Source organism: Trachymyrmex septentrionalis, unplaced genomic scaffold (assembly GCF_001594115.1).
Source record: "Trachymyrmex septentrionalis isolate Tsep2-gDNA-1 unplaced genomic scaffold, Tsep1.0 scaffold292, whole genome shotgun sequence".
NCBI classification, from domain to species: domain Eukaryota; kingdom Metazoa; phylum Arthropoda; class Insecta; order Hymenoptera; family Formicidae; genus Trachymyrmex; species Trachymyrmex septentrionalis.
In genome coordinates, this window is record NW_017305454.1 from 36047 (window position 1) to 55169 (window position 19123).

The 19123-nt window shown below is 32.5% G+C and overlaps 1 protein-coding gene and 1 long non-coding RNA gene across 2 annotated transcripts in view; both read left to right on the forward strand.

The window, feature by feature from the left end:
• Nucleotides 1-2139: 2139 nt before the first annotated feature.
• LOC108749535 (nuclear factor related to kappa-B-binding protein) overlaps nucleotides 2140-19123 on the forward strand; it is a gene marked incomplete at its 3' end in the record, with an annotated part of 43396 nt that continues 26412 nt past the window's right edge. Inside the window, exons 1-3 of the mRNA XM_018488294.1 lie at nucleotides 2140-2166; nucleotides 4344-4484; nucleotides 5616-5664. Of these exons, the coding sequence (XP_018343796.1) occupies nucleotides 5659-5664 (6 nt within the window). The remainder of the gene's footprint in view (nucleotides 2167-4343; nucleotides 4485-5615; nucleotides 5665-19123) is intronic.
• Nucleotides 11935-12180, forward strand: LOC108749536. Its single transcript, XR_001939376.1, has 2 exons — nucleotides 11935-11964; nucleotides 12089-12180. It is a non-coding gene; the product is annotated as an uncharacterized LOC108749536 (long non-coding RNA).

A 19123-nucleotide genomic window follows, 5' to 3' on the forward strand; every position in this document is an offset into this window, starting at 1 on the left:
TGGTTCTTACATTCTGATTCAGTTTAAACTCTTGATGGAAATTAGACCAATGATGTATTCTCTATTCTGTAGCCCTTCAGCACGATATAATTTTACCATAAGGATGCTATAAGAGCGCGTTTACACCTTAACGAAGAAGCAGAAATTGGAAAAGCAGTGGCCAATCAGAATTCATACTGGTAGTAAGTAGTACAAAAAGCCGAAATTGTAGACTACCAGCTAGAGTTCTGATTGGCTGTATTTCTGCTTTTTGTCTTTCCGTAAAGGTGTAAACGGGAAATTATAAATTATTGATTTTTAACTATATTTATTGATTAAAATGCTTGTATTCAATACATAAACTGAAAAAATAAGCATATTAATAAAAATTGCAACAAATTAGTGAATACAGTTTTTTTAAATGAATACAAAAGTGTATTTGTCACTGTACCGTACCGCTTTTTCGTGGAAATTGTGTTCCATGTAATATTAGAAGATCAAAACAGGCGGAAAAACAGCCAATCAACAGAACTTGCGGAAACGCAGAAAAGTTTAATTAATTTTGTTTTCCATGTTTCCCCGTTTTCGCCTTTTCGCTTCATACAATGGTATCCTAACAAGTATAATGGCCGCATAATAGATGTTTTAAGCCTTAAGCCGTAAGAAATTAACCAGTCAAATTCGAGAAAAATAATTGATTATGATTTATTTAATTTCTTACAGCTTAAGACTTAAAACTCTATTGTAGATCAGGGCTTTTGCAAGAGTTTGTGCTGCGGCCTTAAATAATGCATCATGCGTGAAACGTAGTTTATTAATAGATCGCAATCTAAAGTTTTATGAACGCTGCCTATCGAGCAACACCAATCCCACCAATACTAAAACGGGGAGAACGCATAACATGTTATGCATAATGCATAAGAAACATGTAATGCATAAGAAAATAAATCAATTAAAGTCGTTTCCTTCCTTTCCATAAAATAAAAAACTCTAATTAGTTGAATTTCTTATGCTTTATATCTTATGCGTCATGCAAGAGTCTGTGCTCCCTGCTTTAGAGCCGGAGACACACGATACTTGTTTTCCTGCTGGATTAGAATGTAAATGTGATAGCTAGATTAGAATCTTGCTATCGTATTGGCTGTGGCGGTACTGTCAGTGCCAGTTTCGCAGCCAATATGGTGGTAAGATTTTAATTTAGTTAGCAATTTAACAGAAAAACAAGCATCGTGTGCCACAGGTTTTAATGTAGAAATCTGAGTTTGGTCACAGTGGCCTAATTTTTATCGAGGTTTTAATTTGGATTAGAATGGCTGCAGCACAGATTCTTGTATAACGCATAATGCATAGTGCATAAGGGAATTAACCAATCAAAATTCTTCTTTTTCACGGAATGGGAGGAAAGGAAAGATTCTGATTAGTTGATTCACTTATGCACTATGCATTATGTGTTATGCAAAAATCTGTGGTTTTAAGAACTACAGTCGAGTATTTTCCTATTGCGGTCGAACGACAAGAGAATGCTCGACTGTAGTTGGTTGGTTTTTACATTCTGATCCGGTTTAAACTCTCGGTGGAAACTAGGCCATTTTCTATGGGCGGTATTCATAATCCATACTTATTTCAAAACCGTTTTAAATAATGTTTTTAGACGCTAATACGGCCCTCTGATTGGTTCGTGACATCTTCAGGCTGTATTTAAGACAGGCTTGAATATAAGATGTGACTGTGAATACAGGCCTAAAAGCTTAGTTTGGTCTTCCGATCTCTATTTTTCATGGTTTACTGTCACGATTAAAAAATGCTGAATACTTCTTCGGAGACGACTACATAAGCCAGATATTATTTAATATTTGTTTTGTAATAATTATCTGTTCTGTATGACATAAGTGCTTGTACGAGTGAAGAGATATGTGAAGACTTTTCTCGTCGTTTTTCCTGTGTGTACTATGTACGCATCAGTATTCATGTAGAATGTAGTTTATATATTTAGTAATTATATAACACTCCGCAGCTTAAAAATTAATAAAATTGGGCTCATTCAATGCATTTTTGCATGAAGTGAAAGAATCTGGCAGGAAAAAAGCATCACTCTGCTCCATTAATCGAAGTATCAATCGGCAAGGTTGACGACTACTTAGGTTATAAAATCTGCTACATCGATAGTATAGAGGGACGTGAGAATAAGTAATTGAGGCTAGAATAAATATTTTCTGCTCTAATTATACAAATTCTCTGCTTTATAAACACTTATTCTACTGTTTTCTTGCATTTTGTTATTTTTTATTGCTTGTTTTTTTTAAATATTATTTTTCGTTTTCTATCGTATGAGATAAAAGTTAATGAACTTCGGAAGAAACAAAAATTACATGGGGAGACATAAAATTGTCGGCCACAAAAAGCGTATTCTATAATGTGCTCTTTGCTTCCTGTTTCTTGCTTTTTGCTTCTTGCTTTTTGCTCTTTTGCAACCATTTTATCGACAATTGTATTTCTTGCTACATGTTTCCGGGTTTTTCCGAGGTTTGTTAACTTTTATCTCGAGCAACATAAAACAAAAAACCTAATAAGAAGCAGAAAAAAAAGACAAGATGTAAAAAGTAATTATTTAGAATTTGCCATCCCCCCCCCCCACCTCAAATATTAATAAAAATACACTTATTCGAAGTGTTTTCACTCAAAACGAAAGAATCTGGCAAAAAAACGGCGATTGGCTTCGTAAATCAAGTTATTAAGCGTTAAAGTTGGAGACTTTAGAAATTAAGATATATATCTGTCATCCCAACTCAATATAGAGCTATGTATACGCTGTTCTGCATTAATTACATAAATTCACTGTTTTAGAAACACATTTATTGCGTTAAAAAAACAAATTCTCTGCTTCATAAACAAAAATTGACTGCAAAGAATTTGTATGCTTAAAGCAGTGAATTTTTGTTTTTAAAGCAGTAAATTTGTGTTTTTAAAGTAGTGAATTTGTTTTTAAGCCTAATATTACAATTGTACAACAAATCATTTCAAGCCTATTGATTGGCTGCAAGAAAGAGAAGTTGTTGGATTTCTCTATCCTATAGCCAATCAATAAACCCAAAATTTTTGTCATATGACAAATGTAATATCAACCTTAAGCAGTGAATTTGTGTTTTTAAAGCAGTAAATATGTTTTTAAAGCAGTGAATTTGTGTAATCAATGCAGAACGTATACGTAGAGCTGTATCGAGTCGGAATGACAAATATCTTAACTTTTAAAGTCTCCAACTTTAACGCTTAATAATTCAATTCACGAAGCCGACTGCTGTGTTTTTCTTGTCAGATTCTTTTGTTTTGAGTAAAAACACGACGAATAATTGTATTTTTATTAAGATTTGAGATGAGGGGGGGGGGAAGAGTTATTCTAAATAATTATCGTAAAAAATAGCAAAAAGCAAGAAACAGAAAACAAAAAGCATATTGTAGAATAGGCTTAATCTTTGCTTTAAAAACATTCTCTGCTTTAAAAACAAATTATTTACTTATGCGATTTTTGTTTTTACAACAGACAATTTGTTTTTAAAACAGAATTTATGTTTCAAGATATAAAATTGTGTTCTTAAAGTAGACATATACCTAAAACAGTGAGAAATACGTAAAATGCATGCGTATGTGCTATAAAAGCTAAAAATGCAACTATAGCGTATGCTCACATAGTTACATGGTAGCATGATGGAAAGATTACATGGTGTGCTCAGTTTGCAAACATCTCTCTAAAATTAGCGCTCTCTGTTATTTCTCTGCTTCTCGTTCTGTAAGGCTTATAACTGAAACGCGAAACATGGGGCAGTATTTATAGGCCGGTATTCATAATCAGATCTTATATTTAAGACCATCTTAAGTACATTAAGAAGTCACGAATTAATCAGAGGGCCATCTTATTATTTGCTTATTATATGCTATTAGCATCTTAAGACATTACTTAAGACAGTCTTGAAATAAGAACGGATTATGAGTATCGTCCACAGTCTGTTTTTATTTTAAAACCATCTTAAATATAATGTCTTAAGATGTTAATACAGTCTTTACTCGAGCAAGAAAAGATTCAGTACCAACTTCACGACACGTGAAACAGGTCGGTATTCATAGTCAATTCTTACATTTAAGATTGTCTTAAGTCAATCTTAAGATGTCGTAAGTCAATCTGAGGACTGTATTATTATCTTAAGACATTATATTTAAGATGGTTTTAAAATAAAAATGGATTATGAATACCGTCCCATGTTTCGCGTTTCATAGTCACTCACTGAGAGACAACGCGGAACAACAGTAGGTTAGGTCAAAAGGCGTGATTTGGCCAAACTGCATACCATTTATTCCTTCCATTATTTCAGACGTGATCTGGTTGTATCGTCTCCTCTCAACACTGGAGACAGGAGCCATCTAAATAATAAGAAGAGATCCTTTCCATGCTGTGGAAGTTTTCCTAACCTGAATAACTATAAATTTTAACGATTAATATCTCAGTTTTTGAGGTAGAGGGATGCTTATTTCTGCCAGATTTATTTGTTTCGTGCAAAAATGTATCGAATAAGCCTAATTTTATTGATTTTTGCGCTGCAAGGTGTTAAACTATATGATTACCATATATTTTACGTATATATAGTAACTTTCTATTAAATTATTTTAATTTCAGCAATTTATTTAAAAAAATGATGCACTAAATTGACACAATATACATCAAAATGATTAATTAAATACACATATATTATATATCGACGCCTGAGCCGTAGAAGATGCTACATAAAAAAAACCATGAAGAAAGATTTATGTCAAAAAATGAATGAAAAAGTCTATTCCGCATAAGGCGTGAAGATCGGTCTATGTCGGAACGCATACGAAGTACGTTTTATATCGAGAAAATAAGAAGAACGCATGAAATTCAAGTCGCATGCAATTAAAGAAGATTATATAAGGCAATAGATATTTTTTTTTCTCATCAATTTTATAATGATATGATTGAGAACGGGAATCGTCTTGATTTTTAATCCTGTTTCTCGTACTTATTTATTCATACATTATTTAATTTTCCATAATTAAATTTGTAATTTATGAATAGTTAATATTGCGCTATATAGACCCTTCTTTAATTTCATGCGACTTGAACCGTTTTTATTTTCTCGATATAAACCGTACTTCGTGTGCGTTCCGACATAGACCGATCTTCATGCCTCGTGAAATAGACTGCTTTTTATTTATTTCTTAATAGAGATTTTACTTTATGTTGGTTTTGATATAGCACCTTCTACTTAGGCGTCGACGAGAGTGGATCAAATATAAAGTTTGGCGATCCTGTTTTTATAAAAAGTAGTAGAAATTCGTCCGCAATTGACTGCAGACACAACCTACTTTTAATGAAAATGGGATTGCTAAACTGCCTATCTGCTGGCAAAAATATATTAATGTAGCAGGGAACTATATAGAAAAATAATTTGTTTTTTTTTTTATTTTTATTCTCGTCCAATAAATAATAACAAAAATTCTCGTATATATTTGATCCTCCCTTGTATATATGTTTACACATATTACCAAAATTAAGACAACTCAATAGAAAGCTACTAGTTAGTACTCATATAAATGTATAATTAACTAGAGTATAAATACAGTGCAGATTGCAGAAGAAGTGTACAAGATTAAAAAACCAGATAAATGGAGGTTAGTTCTAATTAATATTTCTTATTAAAGAAATAGTTACAATTAATTTTTGACATAATTTATTATTATTTTTTAATACCGTATTTTCGCATGTTGGTAAAAATAAGAAAATGCAGTACTGAAAAGTTGATAAAAAATTCTTAAAAAATTCTTAGAGTTCTAGGAGAAGAAAATAAAACATTTTGTCTGTTGCGGTTTTTCTGTAAAGTTGATAGTATTTGAGTAAAAAATTATTGAAGACCAATTTTTGGGCAATTTTTAGTAATTAATATCTTGTTAACTATTGCGAAAATTGTAAAATGGAAGAAGATTTTTCGACTCAGTTTAGCTTGCTCTACTTGCCCAAGAATATTTGGTAATTATTTTAGGACACCCTGTATATGGGGGGAAGGGGAGAATTGTATTTTTGTATATGTAATTGTATTATTGTTTAAAAGTTAGTTTATGAAACAGATTTTTTATTGTATCTATTTTTACTGTAAATCATATTATAAGGGGGGATTCTGGTTTAGAAGCTTGATTTTTAGACTATATTTACGAATTTTTTTCGAAAAATTTGTAAGATCTATTTAAATCAGGATTGTTCCTACATACGAGGTCTGGCTATTAAATAACGAGACTGCGCGCGTAGAAGGCGTCCTAGAGGGGTAGGGTGGGAAAAGAATGCAGCGTTGGATAGCTGGAAGTGTCTACTATTCCAATACGAAAACACGTTTTTGTCGCAGTAGTAGTATTTTTTCTATAGAGATTAGAAACGAACTTGTTTTTTTCTCGTGCCGATAACAATGTGTGACGAAAAACACGAGCAACGGATCAATGTGAAATTTCTCGTTAAATTAAAAAAAACTCCGACTGAGTGCTATAAGTTGTTGAAAGAGGCCTATGGTGAGAATTCTCTATCTCGTGCGCGTGTTTTCGAATGGTATAAACGGTTTTCTGAAGGCCGAGAGAGCACCGAAGATGACCAACGTCCAGGTCGACCTGTCTCTGTTTCAACTCCGCAAACAGTGACCAAAATCAATGAAATTGTGCGCGGAGATCGTCGTATGAGCATTCGGATGATTGCTGAGACTGTAAACGCCGATAAAGAAACTGTCAGAAAAATTTTACATGACGAATTAAACATGAAGAAAGTCTGTGCGAAGTTGGTCCCAAAAAATTTGACCCCTGACCAAAAGCTCGTCCGTCAACAGATCTGCTCAGATTTTCTTGAGAGGTTAGATGAAGAGCCTGAATTGATGGAAAACATCATCACTTGCGATGAAACCTGGATATTCCAATACGATGTTGAAACTAAGCGGCAATCCATGCACTGGAAAACTCCTGCATCGCCAAGAATGAAAAAAGCAAGGATGTCGAAATCAAAATTTAAAGCCATGCTAATCGTTTTTTTCGACATCAACGGCATCGTGATGACTGAATGGGTTCCAGAGGGTCAAACTGTAAACCAAACTTACTATTTGACAGTTTTGGCAACACTGCGAGAGCGAGTTCGTAAGAAACGGCCGGAGTTGTGGAAAAACAAGTCGTGGATCTTGCACTAGGACAACGCACCTGCCCATAACGCGCTGTCTGTGAAGCGTTATTTAGCCGCTAGAGGCACTCCAGTGCTCGAACACGCGCCGTACTCGCCTGATTTAGCACCCTGTGACTTTTTCCTGTTTCCGAAGATCAAGTCTGCCTTAAAAGGAACCCGGTTCGAGTCGATGGAAAAGGTGAAGCGAAAATCGGCGGAGCTCCTAAATGCTCTTTCAAAAGAAGACTTCCAGCATTGCTTTGACCAATGGAAAAAACAAATGGAACGGTGTGTGGCGAGGGGAGGGGAGTACATTGAAGGGGAGCATTCAATTGTAGAATAATTTTTAAAATAAAACTCTTTTTCATAAACAGTCTCGTTATTTAATAGCCAGACCTCGTATTAGTACATATTTCAAGTATTTTTTAGAATTTTTTAATTGTTATTTTCCAAGAAATAAGCCTTATGAAATAGTTTATGTAAGATTATAAAAAAAATAAGGCGCTACACAGTGACCATGATTGCGGCTGTTCTGCTCGTTCGAAATGAAAAACCAAAGAGATTCTTAAAGCATATGAATTTGGCTATTGTATGATCTATGATAAAAAAAATATTAGAAAAAAAAATGGTGTCATTTTGAAAATTATTTTCCGATTTTTTCGAATTCTTTTATCTTTAAAGTACTGTAAAATAAATAAAAATAAACATTTTGACTTTATTATAATTCAGACGAGAACTATATATGCGCGAAAGATGTGCGCAAAATTTGGGCGCGATTGATCAGATTTTGAGAATGCATCATATAACATGGTTCAAAATGAAAAATAAGTGTTTAGAAAGGCTATGAATCAAAAAACAACAAAGTAAATGTGTAGATATAAGAAACTAGTATAATTATTATGATCTAAATAACAAATAACAAACATTTCGAGTCCGATCGGGTCATCTTCAATGTTAAATATAAACATAATTAAAAAGAACAGATAAACTAAAATAATATACTTAAATTAAACGGGTCAACTAATAAAGTAATACAAAACAAACAGCCATCTGTAAAATCGCATCCTGTCATTATGAATCTTATAATACGTCCACACACTATAGCGTATATGTTAGAAGTCAAAATAAGTCCATATTGATGTCAAAGTGCGCAAAATATTCCTAAGCATCGTAAATTCAAAAATTCTTGTTAAAATTTCTAAAAATAGTGAGAACAATCGTTTCATCGACATAATATCTAAAGCAAAGAAAACCAAAGCATTAAGTACAATAATACCGAATATAAAGCAATAAAAGTCCGTCTGTAGATTAATATATATATACATTAAAACTTATAATTAGAGTTATCTTAAAATTATAAAGTTGCGGTGTCCACTGATAAAAATACCTCCATATGTTTATTAGTACAAAAATTTCTTCTACTAAGAATGATGTTGGCAAAAGAATATAAAATTTGGAAGCAGTATTGCGAAGAAACGTCTTTGTCTTCTGACTACGTTACACAGAGTGAAGAAATCATTGAAAAAATGGGAGGTAGGAAAAAGTTAAGAAAGGGAAACAAGAAGAAAAAGAGGAAGAATGACTTTATAAGATGAATTTATAAAAAATATTGAAAATAATATATCAGCCGCCCAAATAACGTCATAAAGTTCACGAGAAGTAATTCCACTTCGATCCTCAGTAAATTCTCAGCATTCTTATCAGATGGAAGAATAGGGGTTATATAAATAACACTTTATACAGACGGTTGAACACTACTGACAGCAATTTTGACAGAGCGTATGGTTTACCTAAAATACATAAACCAGGGAATCCTTTTTAGACACGACTATAATTGTCGAGGATAATAGAATTGTGTTTAATAGATTTCAGAAACCTATTTGTTCGGGGAGATTTTTCAACTTTTATTCCCACCATCCTTTATGTCACAGAAGGGGCGTTATTATATGTGCAATAGACAGAATCTTATTATTGTTCCATCCAAAATTTCATGCGCGTAATCTTATAGATGCTGTTCACACGTTTTTGGAGAATGGCTATCCTCTTTATTTCATATTCGCCACGATTAATAACAGACTCCTTTTTTACATTTGTAAATACAAAAACTCCCATATTTCTTATTTTCCTAAAAGAGAGATAGCTGCGGACAAATATTTCACCATACCTTATGTTAAATCAGTTTCTGAAAGTTTTAAACTTATCGCCTTAAAAATGAATTGTAAGTTAGCTTATTCAATTTCGAACACGTTAAATAAGTATATAAAAAGAGGTAGAAATCAATTAGATTATCGTTTTATCACATTAAGGGGTACACAAAAAGGAGTTTACAATTTTTTTTATGAGGATTGCGAGGTTAATTATGTGTTACACGAAAAGAAAATTAAAGACTAGATTGCAAGAACATAATAAGCTAGACATAAAAATACGGGCTCTCTATCTGTCATCACGAACCATCGCATTGAATGCAACCACAATTTTGATTGGAGCAATGTAAAAATCCTTGATAAAGAACTTTTGTATAAAAAAAGGTTGGTATCTGAAATGGATCATATTAAAAAGCAAAGCCAAGGTCTAAATAAGCAAAGTGAATCAGAATCGTTACATGAATCTTATCTTTCTATCATACAACCTTTTTTCCTTTCTTAATCGTTCTTCCCCTTTTTCTTCCTATTTCCCTTTTCTAACTTTCCTACCCCTCCACTTTTTCAATGATTTCTTCCCTCTGTGTATCGCAGTTAGAAGACAAAGACGTTTTTTCGCAATACTGCTCCTAAATTTTATATTCTTTTGTCAATGTCATTCTTGAAAGAAGAAATTTTCGTACTAATAAACATATGGAGGTATTTTTATCAGTGAACACCGCAACTTTGTAATTTTAAGATAACTCTAATTATAAGTTTTAATGTATATATATATTAATCTACAGACGGACTTTTACTGCTTTATATTCGGTATTATTGTACTTAATGCTTTGATTTTCTTTGTTTTAAATATTGTGTCGATGTAATGATTGTTCTCACTATTTTTAGAAATTAACGAGAATTTTTGAATTTACGATGCTTAGGAATATTTTGCGCACTTTGACATCAATATGGACTTATTTTGACTTCTAACATATACGCTATAGTATTGCGGACGTATTATCAGATTCATAATGACAGGATGCGATTTTACAGATGGCTGTTTGTTTTGTATTACTTTATTAGTTGACCCGTTTAATTTAAGTATATTATTTTAGTTTATCTGTTCTTTTTAATTATGTTTATATTTAACATTGAGGATGACCCGATCGGGCTCGAAACATCTGTTATTTATTATTTAGATCATGATAATTATATTTGTTTCTTATATCTACACTTACTTTGTTGTTTTTTAGTTCATAATCTTTCTAAACACTTATTTTTAGCTTGAAATATGAAGCGCCTTACCGTTCCGAGTGTTAAGATGTTGAACTATATAATATACATTCATTTAAATTGAATTAATTTTTCAGAATTAAATTGCGAGCCGATGAAATTATCGGATTCATACAATCAATGATAATCCCCCCAAAATTTCCCAAATCTTAAAAAACTATAATAAACTTATTGCGAAAAATATTGCCTCGGTCGGGAGTCGACCCCGAATCTCTTGCATTCCGTGCGAGCGTCCTAAGCCTTTAGACTATCGAGACCTTAGCAACATTCTTCGCAATAACTGATATGTATAGAGAGTTATGCATGTATAGGCGAGCGTTTATAAACAATATGATTGGAAATGGGACCGTTTATATTAACGAGCTGATGAAATTATCGAATTCATACAATCAATCTGATAATCCCCCCGTGTGAATCCGATAATTTCATCGGCTCGCAATTTAATTCTGAAAAATTAATTCAATTTAAATGAATGTATATTATATAGTAGTTCTACATCTTAACACTCGGGACGGTAAGGCGCTTCGTATTTCAAGTTTTAATATAAACGGTCTCATTTCCAATCATATTACTTATTTTTAGATTTTGAGAAATTTGAAGATCACCGTGTAGTGCCTTATTTTTTTTATGATCTTTCATAAACTGTTATATAAGTCTTATTTCTTGGAAAATTAAAAAAATTCTAAAAGATATTTGAAATATATACTAATATGTAGGAACAACCTGATTTGAATAGACCATACAAATTTTTCAGAAAAAATTCGTGAAAATAGCCTAAAAATAAAGTTTCTAGACTAGAATCGCTCCATAAATTAAGCAATATAATTAACGAATAGAAATATAGTAAAACATGATAGCAGATTGTAGAAACTAAATAGATTTTTATAATTTAAATAATTCAGTTTATTTAAATGTTTGTAGAATAATAACTTATGATGTTCTAACTTATGATATTAGTAACTTGCTATCAAATGACAAGCTCTGCTGGTAGATTAAAGCTTAACTTAGCTTAAGTGTTGCTATTGATACTGTTGATATTAATCTATCATAACATTCTGCTGAAGTTAACAAACATTTGCTAGCATATTGCTAACATCTTATACATATATACATATACATATATATAAATATTATATATATATATATATATATATATATGTATGCATATACAGGATGTTTCAGAATTTACGGATACGGATTACACAGCGTGATTGTACGTGCCAAAAGAATCAATTTTTTCGTTCTAAATTGCGTTCTAACAGTATTTTTTAAATGAAAGCAATTTTAAGGTTCCTGACTGCTCGGCCAAGAACTCTGCGTTGACAATATAGAATGGCAGTCTGGCGAAATCGATAGCCACACACTTAAGTCCATGACACAAACGTAACGTCGCAACATGTAAGCAGTAAGAAAATCATAAGATTGGATTTGCTATTGGCCTTACGGTCTCTACCGTGATTAGGCAATTCGTTTACTGATTATAAGCTTTAAGCACGAGCCCATGTCCGTGTGCTCGCCTGCGGCGCGCCGAGAGTGAACGAGACAGCGAGCTCCTTCTCACACTAGTTGCTTGTTTCAAGCGACAGAAAATGCTTTCTTGGCAATCTCGGCTGCTCGGCGGCCTTAGGCATCAATAAGGGGCAGGGGGCATTCTTAATAACATAAGTTTTAAATTGTAGTACTGGTATACCAGTAATAGTGTACCCCTCCCATAATCCAGAATAGTATAAATCATGTTAAAACGCAACAGTTTACGAGATATTTAATTGTTTACGATTTTTCATACGCGTTATATATTGTAGTATACCTCTCCTTCATAAATTCGAGTAGCAAGAATAGTTCAGTAGAAGTAGAATTTTACCGGAAAAAAATTATAAATAATTCTCTCTTTACAAGAAAGGCCATCAGAAAAGAAATGCATATGTTTGCGACTTGAGACTTGTGAAAATATGCGAAAAAAAATTGAATAATTGCAAAAAATGTTGTTTTTTGCTTATAAAACGAAAGATATTGATTGGAAAAAAATTCGATATAAAAAATGTAGGTATTTGAAAACCTACAAAATGAGATGTGAAATATTAAAATCGATCTATCAGTAGAAAAAAAATAAACCGAAAAAGGCCTTTTTTTTCAGTCGCTCTCTGTTCATTGAGATTTAAACGCAAAACTTTGAAAATCTCATAAAATGTAGCCCTCGTAATAACGAACAAGTTTAGCCCTGAACAAGCCTGGTCATTAGTTTTTGCATTTGTTTACTAAAAACCTGTCTGCAGAAAACTTAATTTCCTCATCTTTGAGTAGTTGCACAGCAATTTACAGGGGTGATTTTTCTTCTTCGAGAGTTGCACTATCCCATACACTTAATAACAAAATGATTTTTTGAATTAAACTATTATAAAATGACTTCAAAAAGTGGGTATCTTTCCCCATATAAAAAAATTGGAATAATTACGTTAATATGCATCATATCAAATAGCCGTATGAAGCATTCTACATCTGATATTTTTCTACGAATTTAAAAAAAAAAAAGATTATATTCCGATTATTAGGAGCCGAGATAACAATTTTTTTCAAAAATTCACTGTCGCTCTAGTTTTTAAGATTAAAGAGTTCCGTCTGGCACTAATTTGTTAAGAAAGAATTTAATTTGCTGTTAAAAAAATCTCGAATTCTAACCATGAAATTTTTAGTTTAGAAAATTTTTTCTTTCTTGAATTTTTATTTGTTCGGTTTATCACTAAAAAATCACGTTTGAATATGGAGTGCATGTTTAATTAACAAATTTAAGTCATATTAGCTATGTTTCTTTATTTAATATGCTGTAAAAAGTGTTCAATTGGACAATTAAATGTACGGAAAAATGTACAAAAATGTTTTTATAAATTTACAAAATTGTTTTAAATATACAAAATTGTTTTTGTAAATTTAATGGCAAATGCAAATATGACATATGTAAACAAGTAATAAATAATTTGTCAAATGTTAGAAACAATTTTGTACTGATAATTCCGTACATTTAACTGTCCAATTGGACACTTTTTACAGTATATTAAATAAAGAAACATAGCTAATGTGACTTAAATTTGTTAATCAGACATGCACTCCACACTCAAACGTGATTTTTTAGTAATAAACTGAAAAAATAAAAATTTAAGAAACAAAAAACTAAAAATTTTATAGTTACAATTATTTTGCGAAATATTTGATTAAACTATTTATTTATATCTCGTCGAGCTACTTCAGATTTAAAAAATCAGGTTTCACGTCAATTTATTGCTGAGAAAATGTAAATTTAGCAAATTTTAACGCACAAAATCAAATACGCGCGAATCGCCGACTGATCTTCCCTACTTGACTGCGCGCCGGCTTCCCTCACTCCGCCTGGCGCACTGCTTCGCTTGCGTTCTTCAACTTTCCAATGGTTTTAAACAATTTTGGCAGCAAAAAATTCGAGAATTTTTCAACAGCAAATTCAATTCTTCCTTGACAAATTGATACCAGGCGGAACTCTTAATCCTAAAATTAAAGCTACAGTGATTTAAAAAAAAAATTGTTATCTCGGCTCCTAATAATCGGCGGAGGGTAATCTTTTTTTTTAAAATTTGTAGAAAAATGTCAGATGTAGAATGCTACACGGCTATTTGATATAATGCATATTAATGAAATTATTTCCACTTTTTTATACAGAAAAAAATATTCACTTTTTAAAGAGGCGTTTTATAATAGTTTAACTGCAAAAAATCGTTTTGTTATTAAATGTACATGATAATGCAATTCTTGAAGAAGAAAAATCACCCCTGTAAATTGTTATGACAGGTTTTTACACAATCAAATGGCTTTTTGCAAAAACTAATGAACATTTCATGCTTGTTCACGGCTAGATTTGTTCGTCATTACGAGAGCTACATTTTACGAGAATTTCAAATTTTTTTTTTTGCGTTTAAATCTCAATAAACAGAAAGCGAGTGAAAAAAAGGCTTTTTTCGGTTTTTTATTTTTTTTTTACTAAATTAATAGATCGATTTTAATGTTCCATGTCTCATTTTGTAGTTCTTTCGAATATCTACATTTTTTATATCGATTTTTTTTGTCATACAATCAATATCTTTTGTTTTAAATGAAAAACATGCTTTTTACAACTATTCGATTTTGTCTGCATATTTTCTTCACAAGTCTCGAGTCGCAAACATACGCATTTCTTTTCCGATGGCCTTTTGAGACTTTCGTGAAAAGAAATGCTGGTTTATAATCTTTTTCTGGTAAAATTCTACTTCTATTGAACTATTCTTGCTATTCGAGTTTATGAGGGAAAGGTTTACTATATAACACACGTGAAAAATCATAAACAATTAAATATCTCGTAAAGTATTGCGTTTTAATATGATTTATACTATTCTGAATTAAAGGGAGGGATACACTATTACTATAATTTATTAAAAACTTATATGTTATTTAGTATGCTCCCCGTCCCTTATTGATGTCTAGGGCCACCGAGCGGCCGAGATTGCCGAGAAAATTTTCTGTCGCTTGAAACAAACGATTAGTGTGAGACTCGCTGTCTCGTTTACTCTCGGCGCGCCGCAGGCGAGCATGTATGTGTGCTTGTGTTACAGCGCCACTCCACGATAAATGGCCAAACTTATAAGGAAAAATGACGTTTTGTCGACGAAATTTATGTTGCGCGCCATTTTTTTTTTATTATTTGCTTAATTGTGAAAATGTGACTTGTCTCGTATTTATCAAAGTCGTAATTATCGATGAAAACTAAAGTTATCTTGGAATTTTATATGTAAAAGCATATATTTTACTTGTTTCAACAGCTGTCGGACTATGTGTTTCTGCCCGAATATAGGCTCACGTGCTTTTTACGACTATTTACTGACTGTCAAGGGAGAAAAGGACAGTTTTCGATTTTTACAAGTATTTGAAAGTGATCTTGTCATTTTGTTTCATACAAATTGTCTTTATTTAAAAATGGCACATAACATAAACTAACGTGTCATTCCTCGCTTCACGTCACGATTCCAACATGGCCGCCGCGACTAGTCAGGAGCCTTAAGTTAATGAATGGGTGCTCCACGTTAGGCATGGATCATGGACGGCGCACATACACGGCGCGGCCTGGCGTATGAGTATACTCATTATTATTTTGCTAAAAATTTTATAAAAATTGTGCATGCTATCTAAATATCACTATTTTGAATACAACTTATGGTAATCTTCCAGAAGAGCTTACTCACCTTCGATTTCGATGAAATTAGGCTCATTCGATACGTTTTTGCATAAATGAAAAGAATCTGACAGAAAAAAGTCCGGGACTGCTTTGCGAATTGAGGTATTGAGCGTTAAAGTTGACTGAAGTGTTATTAATAAGATCATTAATCTGTGATGTAGACAGTGGAGTGTATAGACTAGTGCTTTGCGGCTACGCCGCCCCGAACAAAAATAAATAACATATCCTACCCACTTGGGGCTTAACTGCCTAGAAATTGCAGCCTAGGCAGTGTCCGCTTGGAATATTTCTAACTCATGAAGACAGTGGGGTGGGAGAACAGTTTTATTAGAATGGTCTTTTTACTGTCTAGATTGCAACTTCTAGGCAGTTAGGCCCCAAGCGGGTAGGATATATTATATTTTCTTCTCTTTCTCTCTCTCAGGGCGTAGCCGCCCTGAACCAATACTGTCACTATCCACTATCCACGTGACAGATTTCCTAACCTCAATAGTGGTCAATTTTAACGCTCAATATTTCGCTCCACAGGGCAGTCCAGGACTTTTTTTTGTCAGATTCTTTCATTTTACGCAAAAACGCGTCAAATGAGCCTAATTTCATCAAAATCGGATTAAGCTTTTCTGGAAAATTATCCAACTTATTTAAGAAGAGAATGTTTTCTAATTGATATCGCTGAAAAAACGATTGAAAGTAAAATAAGTAGACAACTCGTCAATAATTATAATATTTAGATGCAATCCATGTCCGCGAATTCTGAAATACCCTGTATTACATAAGGGTGAGTTATTTTAAAAATATTTTAAATAAAAGTTGTTCAGTTACTAGGGGGAAAGAAAGTCGTGATTGACCTAGAGAAGATGTTTTTAAAGTCAAGCCAAGGTTATCTAAAATTTTTTTAATGGGAACCCCAATTTTTTATTTCATGTTTATATAGCTGACATTAAGACTTTTTCAAAATACAATACTATAAAGTATTTTTTCATTGAGTACTTTACAAGTTATGCGGCTTGAAAATTAGCAGGTCAAAAAAAATTCTGAATTCGACTTTATGATAGTCTATTTGAACGTAGAATTTTCTGTTCTTTTTATTTCTGAAGTCAAAAATAGAGTTTTCGATTTAAAATGACATCAGTTATAATAATTGCTTGGCGGGTGGTAAATATTAATCTGATCAAACGGAGCGCTTCCAGCATTGATCTGTTAACTTTTAAGCTCTATAACTTGCAAGGTACTCAATGAAAAAATATTTTATTATAGTGTTTTGAAAAAGTCTTTATGTCAGCTATATGAACATGAAATAAAAAATTAAAATTTCCATTTAAAAAATTTTAGGTAGCTTGACTTTAAGAATATCTTCTCTACGTCAACCAAAGCCACTTTCTTTCCCCCTAGTAATTAAGCAACTTTTGTTTAAAACATTCCGTATCTTTTTCGAAATATTTCAGTGTCACTTAAAATGACTTACCCTATGTATATTGGGAGTGTGCATTAATTTTAAAGGATTTTTTGATAAAAATAACGACTTTATTGTGAAAAAATGGTTACAAATTGATCATTCAAAATATTGTCCATCGCTAGCTACTATTTTCTCCCATCTTTCTGGTAATAGGTGAATTCAACGTCGAAAGAACGACACATTTTGAGGTTATCCACGAATCGACTCATTTTTTGGTATCTTCATAAGAATGGAAGCGCTGCTCAGACAGGCCATAAGTCATCGATCGATAGCTGGTAATTGGAAGGAGTAATATCTGGTGGGTGTGATAGAATATCCCAGTTAAGCGCTTCTAATGTTTCCTTGACCGGTTTCGGAACATGTGGTCGAGCGTTGTCATGTTGAAAAATCATTTTGTCGTGTATTTTCACGTAATCTGGTCGTTTTTGCTCGGCTCAATTGCATCAATTGTTGTTGGTAGCGTTCGCCACTGATAGTTTCGTTAGTTTGGAGTAACTCATAATACACTACACCCATCAAATACAGAGTATGAGCTTGGCGCCATGAATATTCGGCTTTGCCGTCGATGTTGATGGTTTACCTGGCTTGCATCATGATTTTTTGCACTTCGGATGCATTATCGTAGCGTATCCATTTTTCATCACCCGTCATGATACGATGCAAAAAACTTTTTCTTCTGTGTCTTTGAAGCAACAATTCACAGATCATTTTGCACCTTTCGACGTTTCTCGATTTCAACTCGTACGGCATCCAATTGCCTTGCTTTTGAATCATTCCAATGGCCTTCAAACATCTGGAAATTGCTAATCGATCAACATTTAATGATTCTGCAAATTCTTCTTGTGTTTGACTCGGGTCTTGATCGAGTAAAGTTTCCACTTCCTCATCTTCAAACTTTTTTGGCCTGGACGTTCCTTGTCTTCCGTGTCAAAATCACCTTTTTTATAGTGTCAAAATCAGTACTCACGTATTGAAATCGATGGAGTATAATCACTATGAGCTTCCGACAGTATTCGTTGACTTTCAGTAACACTTTTCTTCAAATGGAAGCAAAAAAGCAAAGCTTCCCGCAAATTGCGTTTTATTGGCACAAAATTCGACATATTCAATACTCAAAAAAACAATATTGTTTACATTTCGACAAAATGACATATACTGAAAACTAAAGCTACATGATGGTGCTCTGAACATAAAGGTAACAACAATATGGTTCAATGCGATAGTACTAGTTACGTCATTTCTTGAAAATCCTTTAAAATTAATGCACACTCTCAATATATACAGAGTGAATCATAGTAGTTGAACCAGTTTTTTATCGTATGATAAAATTATCGATTGTACATCTAATCATCGATTTAACGATATAAATCGAATGCGTGAATAACATCATGTGAACTGTTGGTCTGAGCGCGAAAACAGACGTTTGACGTTGATAACATAGAAATCAAAGCCTTATTAATTTATTTTATTTCATTTTAGATAGATATTTATTTTGTATTGGATATAGATATTTTATTTTATATTAGATTTTATTTTATTTATTTATTTATTTATTTATTTATTTATTTATCCACCCTTTTATTAATTTATTGATTTACTTATTAATTAATATAAAAAATTAAAATACATTTTCAATCGAGAGAATGCGTAGCAAGCGTGAGAAGTTCCATGGCATGCTACGCTTCTGCATATTCTGGCTACGTGTTCTCTAATTGATCAACTTTAATCGTCAATAACTCGATGAATAATGATCTGAGCCAAAACTTGTGAAGGAACTTTCAATTCAAAATTTTATCTTCTTTCACTCTCTGAAATATTAATGAAAAGATACGGGACAC